At 48.3% G+C, this 11,723-nt stretch overlaps 1 protein-coding gene and 1 long non-coding RNA gene across 2 annotated transcripts; one reads left to right on the top strand and one right to left on the bottom strand.

The window, feature by feature from the left end:
* The first annotated feature begins 343 nt into the window (after window positions 1–343).
* On the top strand, window positions 344–1,792 carry LOC123134746 (uncharacterized). Its single transcript, XM_044553926.1, has 2 exons — window positions 344–470; window positions 547–1,792. Exon 2 carries the CDS (start codon window positions 556–558, stop codon window positions 1,258–1,260), a length of 705 nt encoding a protein of 234 aa, XP_044409861.1. The 5' UTR covers window positions 344–470; window positions 547–555; the 3' UTR covers window positions 1,261–1,792.
* A 711-nt stretch (window positions 1,793–2,503) lies between these two features.
* On the bottom strand, window positions 2,504–3,526 carry LOC123134747 (uncharacterized). The gene is made up of 2 exons (XR_006465720.1): window positions 2,977–3,526; window positions 2,504–2,857 (listed from the first exon to the last, which is right to left on the bottom strand). It is a non-coding gene; the product is annotated as an uncharacterized lncRNA (long non-coding RNA).
* Between the last annotated feature and the right edge of the window lie 8,197 nt (window positions 3,527–11,723).

Raw genomic sequence — 11,723 nt, 5'->3', positions numbered from 1 at the left:
GGAGTTTCTTTTGTTGAACCGTTGAGACTGGGCCGGTTCTACGATGAACATCTTCTGCCCGAGTTTTTTTGGCTTGCATTGCCAGAGGAGGGGGATAGATAGGTAGCAGGTGACGGTGAGGAGTTTTGCTTGCATTGTCAGAGTAGCACTCGATGGAGCATCTCCTGTCGTCCATGCATGAGCCTAATCGAGATTGACAAGACTACACCGGGCAGAACAGAGAGAGTTACTCCACGTTGACGCTTGTGTCTGCTACTGTCTCAGATCCTGGCATAACGGAGTACGCATGCTTCAGCCATGGAGAGTAGTGGAGTATTGCAGGAGTATATAATATCCAAGCGGAGCTCTCTCACGCGTAAACCATATCCTCTCAATCCTTTTCCAAGCGGAGCTCTCTCTCACGGCGATGGCCGACAAGAGGAAGAACACCGGGGAAGGGGAAACGCCTCCGGCAAAGATCCAAGGGGAAGGTTAGTACACCGACAAGATCGATTGATTGATTCGTAACCTTTCCCTTTTTCATTTGGTGTATGTCATCGACCACAGTGCTCTCGTATGCTGCACGTTGCATGCAGCGGCTGTGTCGTCGGCGGCGACGAGGACGGCGGTGGCCACGGTGACGACGATGACGGGTACGAGTGCGCTTCTTGCACAGACTTGGCCGCGTCCGCGGTCTACGTCAAGAGCTCCTACCTGGATACCCTATTCAGCGGCTTTGCGCCCTGTTTATGCCCGGAGTGCTCTTTCGAGGGTTCGCCGGCAGACCTCGTGCGCCACCTCACGGACAAGTCCGGCAAGCACGGCTGGGCCGCCCACAAGATCACGTACGGCAAGGACCACGAGTACGCCATCGACGCGCAGAAATCCAAGGGGAAGCACCATGAGCTCTTGGTCGCGGAGGAGGACGGTGCCTTATTCCTCTTGGTTATTGAATTTAACGGGGACGCCAAGAAAGACTTCGTGTTCCTTGTGCGTGTCACGAATAAAGCTGGCGCGGTGTACAGCTCCTCGGTCGCCGTGGAGAGCCCTCCGGCTGTAGGGCTCACTGTTATGGTGGAAAAGAAGGTGATGGCTAGTCCAAGAAGAGTAGTGGACCGTGACTATTTTATTCCTGAGGTAATAGCACCAGGAGTCCCACAACTTGTCCTGTATGTGACGATTTGGTCTCAATCTTGCAAAAGGCAACTATTGAGTCCCACAACTTGCACCCAATGTGTAAATCTGGTCCCAGCCAATCGTAGCATGACAAGTGGCGCCTAGTCAGCACAGCCGGTCAGCGCCGCACTTTTTGCAATTACCCCCCTGGACTTAGCACAAAATAACCCGCACTACACCTCACAAAGCACGCTGTCGACTATCGACCGTCCGTCAGACAGCGCAGGGGCCACTGCTGCTCCTTCCCTGGTGCTGTTCTTTCCACGACGCCGCGGGAGTTGGTAATTTTCCTACCCAATCAATCAAACCTGCCATATGCATCAGTTCAGTCAATTAAGGGAGGAAACAATCAATTCCGAGAATAATTAATCAAATCCTGCCTAATATTACCTGCCTAGATCAATCAAGGGAGGAATCAATCAATTCAGAGAACAATTAATCAAATCCTACTCAGATCAATATCACCTATCCAATTTTCAGTCACTCAAGGGAGGAAATTGTTGCTGTTTTGAAGTAATCAAGGGAGGAAATTGCTACTGACAAATTGGTTCCAGTATTATTGGAAACAATCATTTTGTTTCTGTTTTTGAAGTAACCATAAATCACTTCACAGGGCTAGTGTATAGCAGAATTAACACAGGGAGGAATCAATCACTTCACTGTTGATTTGTGTGCAGAATTTGTAACTGACAAATTTCACAGTGATCAATTTGGATGGCGTGCAGAATTCCTGTGTATGACAGTTTCAGAAATTGTAATTTGTGTGCAGATCAGAAGGTCATCAGTTCGAACCTTCTTGGGCCCTTTTGTTTTAAATTTTCTTCCTTGCTTTCTTCAAAGAAACATGGTGATGAATGGTCAAGATTTCATCATTGCTGCCATAAGGGCAACAAGCTGGGGCTAGCTCACTATGAATATACTGTTAAATGAAATTCAGTTCACTATGTAAATGGTCAGATTTTGCAAGCATGATTTATCAGATTGCAATGTCATGATTTGTCAATATGTGAATGTTTTCAGTATGCTGTTGTACAAAAGCTGAAAAATTAATTCAGTTAAAGCAGTAATGCAGAGTGTATGTAACAGAAAATTCAGCTAAAGAAGAAGCGTAGAGTGTATGTAACAGAAAATTCAGTTATATTGAAACACGAATGTTTTCAATATGTTGCTGTACAGTGTATGCATATTTTCATTGGACAACGCATAGATAGACCAACGCATAGATAGACCAATTGTGAGACCAAGAGAATTTAGCTAACACTGGATAGATATGTCTCCTTGCAACAATCTCTAAGCTAATACTGGACAGAGATATCTTAGCTCTTAGCTAACACTGGACAGAGATATCTTAGCCCTTAGCTAACACTGGACAGAGATGTATGCTTGCTTCAGTTAAACTAGAAGTGATGTTGACAGCACACTTTACTAGGGTACATCTCAGTTTACAAGAGTACATCTCACATTCACTAAAATTCAGTAATCAGGGAAGAAGTGGTTCAGAGACTACGCACATTCAGTAAATTCAGTAAACATGAAGTAGAGAAGAGCGGTTCAGACCCAAGCTGTAGGCGTTGGTGATGGAGATGACCCAGGCTGTAGGACTTGGCGATGATCTGCAGCAGAGGATAGAATTTGTAGCGGCCGCCGCTGATAACTAGATCTTCAACTACCAGATCATGTGATAGCTTCATGTCTCCAGCCCCTGCGACACGCTTAACCATAAGATATCCTCTTCATGCTATGCAGATTTCACTCCGTCCCGCGGCAGCACTCCGGTCCATCAACCCAGGACGTAGACCGTGATGAGCAACGTCTTTCTACCTGACAATGCCGCGCACAGCCCAATTCTTTAGAGGCTTCTCCGACCGGACGGAGAAAACTAGCCGACCTACTGCAAGAGGCGACGCGGAACGACACCGGAGAGAGTGCCACCGCTGCCGCTGCCGGAGAGCCAGACAGCAGCAAGAGCGGACAGCAGTCCGTCGCTGCAGCAGCTGGGAAGTCTGTGTCGGAGCCCAGCTCCGGCTGCAGCACGGAGCCGACACCGGTGAGGGAGACCAGGAGCCGGAAAGAGCGGGCCTGGTACGCCGGCCGCTGCTGCCTGCCGACCTTCGTCCACAGCCTAGCTCTAGACGAGGAGGGGCGGCAGAAGACGGGCCCTGGCCCCTGCGCTGTCTGACGGACGGTCGGCAGTCGACAGGGTGCTTTGTAAGGTGCAGTGCGGGTTATTTTGTGCTAAGGCGAGGGGGGTAATTGCAAAAAGTGCGGCGCTGACCGTCTGTGCTGACTAGGCGCCACTTGTCGTGCTACGATTGGCTGGGACCAGATTTGCACATTGGATGCAAGTTGTGGGACTCAATAGTTGCCTTTTGCAAGATTGGGACCAAATCGTCACATCCAGGACAAATTGTGGGACTCCTGGTGCTATTACCTCTTTATCCCTGTGTTTCCGAACATGCTCCACGGTGAAGAGTCCAAGAAGCTTCATGTGTGCGTCTGCATCAGCAAGACCCAGAGCATCAGCGAGTGATGCTAATATATAGGACCACCAGAAATGCAGTTATCTTCGCGTCAAGGCAGGAGAGGCAACGTAGTTTCGTTAGTGGTATTACTAGGGATGATCGTGTCGATTTAGAGAAATGTGTCTTTTGTAGTCTTGGTAAAGACTCGAATTACCTTTTGTTCACCTCCTCCGCGGCTAAGTGCGGAGAGTGGTCAGGTGTCAGACCTGTGTTGGTTGACTGCTAAGAACGATGCTTATTTTCAACATTGCGTTTGATTTCAATCTGCTCTAGTATTTAGGTTTTATCTGGTTTCAATGGAATATGTTTGGGCGGCGCCCGTCGTTGATAATCGCGAAGCTTTTGATCCATCAAATGATAATCGCAAAGCTTTTGATCCATCGGATGGTGCGTTAATTTTTGTTTAAAAAGACCACCTGACAAGTGAAATTGACATAAAAGACTACCTTTGAATTAAATTTTCAAAAAAGACCAGCTGAGCAGTGGCGGCAGGACGTGCCGCCACGGACACGTGGCATCTGCCGCCACGGAGGCTGGCGGCAGGACGTGCCGCCACGGACACGTGGCACCTGCCGCCACGGAGGCTGGCGGCAGGACATGCCGCCACGGGTCCAGGTGGCAGCCTGGGCTTAATAGGGCTTAATAGGCTTTTTCGTCCGGCGCGCCAGCTGCAACGGAATGCCGGAGTGGTACGGCTGTTGCGTGTACCGCGACAGGTCAGGTGGGCCCTGCCGCCATGGCCTGAGGCGGCAGCTGATGTTGCTGCTGCGCGCCGCTTCCTTGCTTGGACAAATCCGGTTTCGTCATAGATGTAGATTGATCACTAATCACACAGGCAGGCAGGCCAATGCTTGAACACACAAAACCTTCGTATTAATGCGTTTTTTCTCTTGGTACAAGATTACTAGATAGGTTACTGAAAAACGTGAAATGATCTGTTCAGCTGTCCTCGATATGTCAAGCACATGAACTCCACCCACTCGTTAGGTATTACCGGATGGCTGACACAAATAGTCATATAATATTGTGCATTTGTTCCTCGCTTGCAGATCAGCGGTAGTGGCTACCGCCTTTGGCTGTGGCGGCAGGGCTCATCTGGTGTGTCGCGGCACACGCGCAGCAGTAGCTGCCGCCTGGCCGTTCCATTGCAGCTGGCGCGAACGAATAAACCTGTTATGCCCGAGCTGCCGCCTGCGCTCGTGGCGGCAGGGGTTGCCGCCGGCGACTGTGGCGGCAGGTGCCACGTGTTACCTTCCGCGTCTGTAGCCACGGTGCAGCTGGTCCTTTTCGTCAACTCGTTTTGGAGATGGTCTTTTCTAGCAATTTGACTCGGCAGATGGTCCTTTTAGACAAAAATTCGTTCGATTTTGAGTGTGTGATGCAGATACGAGGTGGCTGTTTCTACCGATTTGCCCCCAGTAGATCTAGTAGGTTGTATAGATTGTAATGGTGAGTGGAGTGTTATCTGGACCTATTCTCGATTTTCTGAGTCGAGTGAATTTTTTGGAACGTTTGCGGGCTGGCCGACCTAAGTGTACCCATATTCTCGCCGAGCTCATCCAATATGTTCTGTTCTTGCACATCTGAATTCATGAAGCACAATTGGTTCAAATATATTATTTATTTTTCTAGAATAGAGGATTACGATGCGGTTTCGGGAACTGAGTTTAATTCGATTTTCCAGTTGATACTGATTCTTATGTAATACTCTTCTGTTTTTATTTACTTCGCATATTATCTTTGATCAAAGTCAAACTTTGTAAATTTTGATAAATTTTATAGACAAAAATATGAACACATACAATAACAAATCAATACCATTAGATTCATTGTTGTTCCACATCACATAGATTTTCTATAGTAAATATTTATATTCTTTTCTATAAATTTGGTAAAACTTTACAAAGTTTGACTTCAATCAACTCTAATATGCGGAGTAAATAAAAATCGAGGGAGTGGTTAGCCCTATTTTTCCTTTTTTTTAAACAAGGCAAAAAACTTGTCCTTTCATTAATTAGTTGAGGACTTGTAACAAAGGCCAAGACAACAGCTACATAGTGGCAAAGTAAGGCAACTACTTTTTTTACCATGAAGACTGCAAGGCGTAAGGCAACTACTTGCGGGGTAAAATTACACCTAAACATTTGGCGCTCGTCAAAACCCATAGTCTTGCCTTGTCCATCATCTTGTCCACGAGAATCGTCGAAGGAATGGAGACGTTCTCAAAGACCCTAGTGTCGGTTCTATATCTGGCATATCTCATAGTAGGGGTCCTAAGCTAGGTGTCTTGAAGCGATGGTAACATGAACACGGGATTTTACCCAGATTCGGGCCCTTTTGATGGAGGTAAACCCTACGTCCTGCTTTTGATTGTATTTATATGGGTGTAGTGTTGGAAATATGCCCTAGAGGCAATAATAAAATGATTATTATATTTCCTTGTTCATGATAATTGTCTTTTATTCATGCTATAATTGTATTATCCGGAAATCGTAATACACGTGTGAATACTTAGACCACAACATGTCCCTAGTGAGCCTCTAGTTGACTACCTCGTTGATTAACAGATAGTCATGGTTTCCTGACTATGGACATTGGATGTCATTGATAACGGGATCACATCATTAGGAGAATGATATGATGGACAAGACCCAATCCTAAGCATAGCACAAAGATCGTGTAGTTCGTTTGCTAGAGCTTTTCGAATGTCAAGTGTCTTTCCTTAGACCATGAGATCGTGTAACTCCCGGATACCGTAGGAGTGCTTTGGACGTACCAAACGTCACAACGTAACTGGGTGACTATAAAGGTGCACTACAAGTATCTCCGAAAGTGTCTGTTGGGTTGACACGGATCGAGACTGGGATTTTCACTCCGTATGACGGAGAGGTTTCACTGGGCCCACTCGGTAGTGCATCATCATAATGAGCTCAAAGTGACCAAGTGTCTGGTCACGGGATCATGCATTACGGTACGAGTAAAGTGACTTGCCGGTAACGAGATTGAACGAGGTATTGGGATACCGATGATCGAATCTCGGGCAAGTAACATACCGATTGACAAAGGGAATTGTATACGGGGTTGCTTAAATCCTCGACATCGTGGTTCATCCGATGAGATCATCGAGGAGTATGTGGGAGACAACTTGGGTATCCAGATCCCGCTATTGGTTATTGACTGGAGAGCCGTCTCAGTCATGTCTACATGTCTCCCGAACCCGTAGGGTCTACACACTTAAGGTTCGGTGACGCTAGGGTTGTATGAATATGAGTATGCAGCAAACCGAAAGTTGTTCGGAGTCCCGGATGAGATCCCGGACGTCACGAGGAATTCCGGAATGGTCCGTAGGTAAAGAATCATATATAGGAAGTGCAGTTTCGGCCATCGGGAGACTTTCGGTGGTCACCGGTATTGTACCGAGACCACCGGAAGGGTCCCAGGGGTCCATCGGGTGGGGCCACCTATCCCGGAGGGCCCCGTGGGCTGAAGTGGGGAGGGGACCAGCCCCTGGAAGGCTGGTGCGCCCCCCCCTTGGGCCCCCCTGCGCCTAGGGTTGGAAACCCTAGGGTGGGGGCGCACCACTTGCCTTGGGGGGCACTCCACCCCCCTGGTCGCCGCCCCCCTTGGGAGATTCAATCTCCAGGGCCGGCGCCCCCTTGGGGGCCTATATAAAGGAGGGGGGAGGGAGGGCAGCCGCACCCCTGAAGTCTTGGCGCCTCCCTCTCCCCTGCTACACCTCTCCCTCTCGCAGAAGCTCAGCGAAGCTCTGCCGGAACCCTGCTGCATCCACCACCACGCCGTTGTGCTGCTGGATCTTCATCAACCTCTCCTTCCCCCTTGCTGGATCAAGAAGGAGGAGATGTCATCCGCTCCGTACGTGTGTTGAACGCGGAGGTGTTGTCCGTTCGGCACTTGGTCATCGCTGATTTGGATCACGACGAGTACGACTACCTCAACCCCGTTCTCTTGAACGCTCCCGTTCACGATCTACAAAGGTATGTAGATGCACTACTATCACTCATTGCTAGATGAACTCATAGATGGATCTTGGTGAAACCGTAGAATTTTTTTATTTTCTGCAACATTCCCCAATAGTGGTATCAGAGCTAGGTCTATGCGTAGTTCTCTATTGCACGAGTAGAACACAAATCTGTTGTGGGCGTAGATCTTGTCAACTTGCTTGCCACTACTAGTCTTATTTTGCTTCAGCGGTATTGTGGGACGAAGCGGCCCAGACCGACCTTACACGTACGCTTACGTGAGACAGGTTCCACCGACTGATATGCACTAGTTGCATAAGGTGGCTAGCGGGTGTCTGTCTCTCCCACTTTAGTTGGAGCGGATTCGATGAAAAGGGTCCTTGTGAATGGTAAATAGAAGTTGACAAAATCACATTGTGGTTATTCGTAGGTAAGAAAACATTCTTGCTAGAACCCAATTGCAGCCACGTAAAAGATGCAACAACAATTAGAGGACGTCTAACTTGTTTTTGTAGCAATTGCTATGTGATATGATATTGTAACGCCTCGGATTCGATGCGCAAGGTGTCTGCCAGTTATTCGCCGTCGTTGCCATGTCATTTGCTTGCGTGTTGCATTTTATCATGTCATCATGTGCATTGCATTGCATACGTGTTCGTCTCATGCATCCGAGCCTTTTCACCGTTGTCCGTTTTGCAATCCGGCGCTCCTATGTCCTCCGGCGTTCCCCTTTTGTCTCCTCTGGTGAGCGGGTGTTAAATGTTCTCGGAATGGACCGAGTCTTGCCAAGTGGCCTTGGTATACCACCGGTAAACCGCCTGTCAAGTTTCGTGCCATTTAGAGGTCGTTTGATACTCCAACAGTTAACCGCGTAGCCCGAAGCCCCTTTCTCTTTGCAGCCCAACACCCCTTCCAAACTGGCCCAAAACCCATCTAACTCCCCTCCATGCTTTTGGTCGTTCGATCACGATCGTGTGGGCGAAAACCGCTCCTCATTTGGACTCTTCTAGCTCCCTATGCCTATATAAACGTCCTCCCCGTCCATTTTCGCGGATCAAACCCTAGCAGACTCCTCCCCGCGCCGCCGGACATGTCCATCCGATCCGGACACGTCCGCCCAGCCACGTCGCCCGGACCAATCCGGGGCCGACACGTCAGCCGCCGCCGCGCCCCGCCCACTCAACCGCTGCCACCTGTCCCCGCCGGCCCTCTCTCTCCTCCCACCACGCGAGGCCCGCCGGGCCTGGCTCGGGCCCGCGGAGCCCGTCCGCCGCCGCCGCTGGCCCGTGCGCCCGCCGCCGCCTGGAGCTTGCTTTGGCCGCCGCCGACCCCGTCGCTCCTCCGCCGCCTCTCTCCGGCGCCATGCCGCCCGGCCTCTCCCGCGGCCGCGCCATCCGTCCGCCGCCCCAGTGCTCCTTCGCAGGCGTCCCGCCCCGCCGCCGCCTCGGCCCTGCCGGCCGCCGCCGGTCCGGTCCTCGCCGAGCGCCGCCTCGCCTCCAGCCGGCCTCCTCACCGCCGGCCACCACGTCGCTGTGCCGCGCCCGACCTCCGGCCGGCCTCCCCGGCCATCTCCCGTGCCTCCTCCGACCTCCTCCTCGCCGGAACCGCCCCGCCTCGCCGGAGAGAAGATGTATCAGATCCACCAGGAGATGAAGCAAACTGGATCCCCGCGTGCCGGATATCTCCATCCCGAGTTGACTTTTCGGAGGGTATATTTTCGTCTAAGTCCCTGTTTTCAAACATTTTCATGCCCTGTTTGTCGTGCTATATCTCTGCATCCGTAGCTCTGTTGCGTGCATGTAATATGTCAAATTGTTCGCCTCAACGAGTACATCATTTCATTCCATTGCGTGATATTCATTTGAGGTCATCTAGATGCCTGAATCATCATTGCAAGAGTGCTTCATGATGTTGTCTGCTGTCTGTTAACAGAACATGCTCATTTGTCATTTTTGCCATGATTGATGTGTGCATCCTATGAGGTTGATGTCTACATGTGTTTTGAACTATGCCATGTCTTCTTTACAGTGGTGTATGCCATGTATTTTTGTGATCAATGTGGTGACTAGCACAAGCATGCAAACTAGGCTTCGTGATATTGCTGATTTTAGTCCCTGTTCTGCTGTTATTTTGATGCCATGTAAACTTGATGCTACAGAGAGATCCATGCATATTTTGAGATACTTCAGTAAGGATGTTTTGAACATAAGGTTATGCTCTATCCATCCCTGCCCTTGGTTGCAATTATGGAGTAGTATAGCATGTCATTTTCGTGCTCTACTTTTGCTTCAAAATGTTTCCTGGCAGATTGTTTACATGTTATTCAATTTTGCCAAGCTTGTTGTAGTTGATCCTTGCATGCTATGAACTTGTTCTTGCCATGCTTAGCTTCACAAACATGTCTTCTTACTGTTGGTTGCCTTGCCATGCCATGTTTTGCTCTGTGGTGAGTGGTACAAGCTCACCAACATGCCTTCATGATTCTGTTTCTGTCATGTTTGAATCTGTATTCTAACTTGCTATGTTTACATGGGTGCCATCATATTTTCTGATCCTTTTTGGCTTATGGTCACTAAGGGACTTTTGATCTATGCTTTGAGTAGAACCATGCCATGTCTTGTTTTGCTATTATAAGTTCCTGTAACATGTAGTTTGATAGCTCTAAACATTGCAACCTGATGTTATTTTCTGCAAAGTCTGAACTGTTATTATTTGCAATCTTTCCATGTGTGTTTGAGCATGTTCTAGTGATTTCTGGAGTTAGCTCAGTGTTCATGTTTTGTTATGATTTACCTGTACATCATGCCCATGCCTTTTGTTTTCTTGTTGAGATGTTGTAGCATGTTGTTTTGATGCTTGCAATATGCCTAGTTGCTGTTTTGGACAGATTGTTGCTATAACTTGTATAGTGTGTGTGTGTTGAACCGCTGCTCCGTTTTGAGTGTGCTCTATATGAAACTTGCTTAGAATTGCATGTAGTTTCATATTATCATGTTGCATCCTTGTTTTGAGGTGTTTTCTTGATGTTTGTATGCATTTTGCATCAATGCCATGTTTAACTTGTGTTGCTCATATCTTCTAGGCCGTAGCTCCGAACTAAATGAACTTTATATGTAACTTGACTAGAATCTCGTGTAGATCATCTTGGTGCATCTTAACTTGCTGTTTAACAACTTGAACATAAGGTTTTTCAGATCTGGACCAACTTCGAAATTTGCATATGAGGACTTACCGGAATTGTTATATGTTGTTCCCGGCCTCATTTAAACTTGCCTTCATGTGTTGCTCTTTTTTGCATCATCTCTTGCCATGAGTAGCTTCATGTAGTCTTGTCTTACATCATGCTTGTTTGTGCATCATGTCATGCTCATGTGTGGTGTGTTTACCATGTTGTGTGCTTCTTTTCGATAGTTCCTGTTTCGTTGCGATCGTGAGGATTCGTTCGTCTACGCTTGGTTCGGCTTCATCCGTTCATCTTCTTCATGGACTCGTTCTTCTTCCTTGTGGGATTTCAGGCAAGATGACTGCTACCCTGGATCTTATTACTATCATTGCTATGCTAGTTGCTTCGTTCTATCGCTATGCTGCGTTACCTATATTTTGCTCCTCAAGCCTCCCATATTGCCATGAACCTCTAACCTTTGATACCTTTCCTATGCAAACCGTTGTTTGGCTATGTTACCGCTTTGCTTAGCCCTCTTATAGCGTTGCTAGTTGCAGGTGAAGTTGAAGATTTCTCCATGGTGGACGGGTTTTTGGTTGGGATATCACAATATCTCTTATATTATTAATGCATCTATATACTTGGTAAAGGGTGGAAGACTCGGCCTTTTGCCTGGTGTTTTGTTCCACTCTTGCCTCCCTAGTTTCCGTCATACCGGTGTTATGTTCCCGGATTTTGCGTTCCTTACGCGGTCGGGTGATTTATGGGACCCCCTTGATAGTTCGCTTTGAATAAAACTCCTCCAGCAAGGCCCAACATTGGTTTTACCATTTGCCTCACCACCACCTACTTTTCCTTGGGAGTCGCTCTCTCGAGGGTCATCTTTATTTTAGCCCCCCCGAG

The sequence above is a fragment of the Triticum aestivum genome, chromosome 6B (assembly GCF_018294505.1).
Source record: "Triticum aestivum cultivar Chinese Spring chromosome 6B, IWGSC CS RefSeq v2.1, whole genome shotgun sequence".
Taxonomy (NCBI): Eukaryota; Viridiplantae; Streptophyta; class Magnoliopsida; order Poales; family Poaceae; genus Triticum; species Triticum aestivum.
The sequence above is the reverse complement of the archived record's forward strand: the minus strand, read 5'-3'. Positions and strand labels throughout refer to the sequence as shown.

Excerpts from the sequence above, each read along its gene's own strand:
- LOC123134746 (XM_044553926.1), top strand. The coding sequence starts at position 556 with ATGCTGCACGTTGCATGCAGCGGCTGTGTCGTCGGCGGCGACGAGGAC.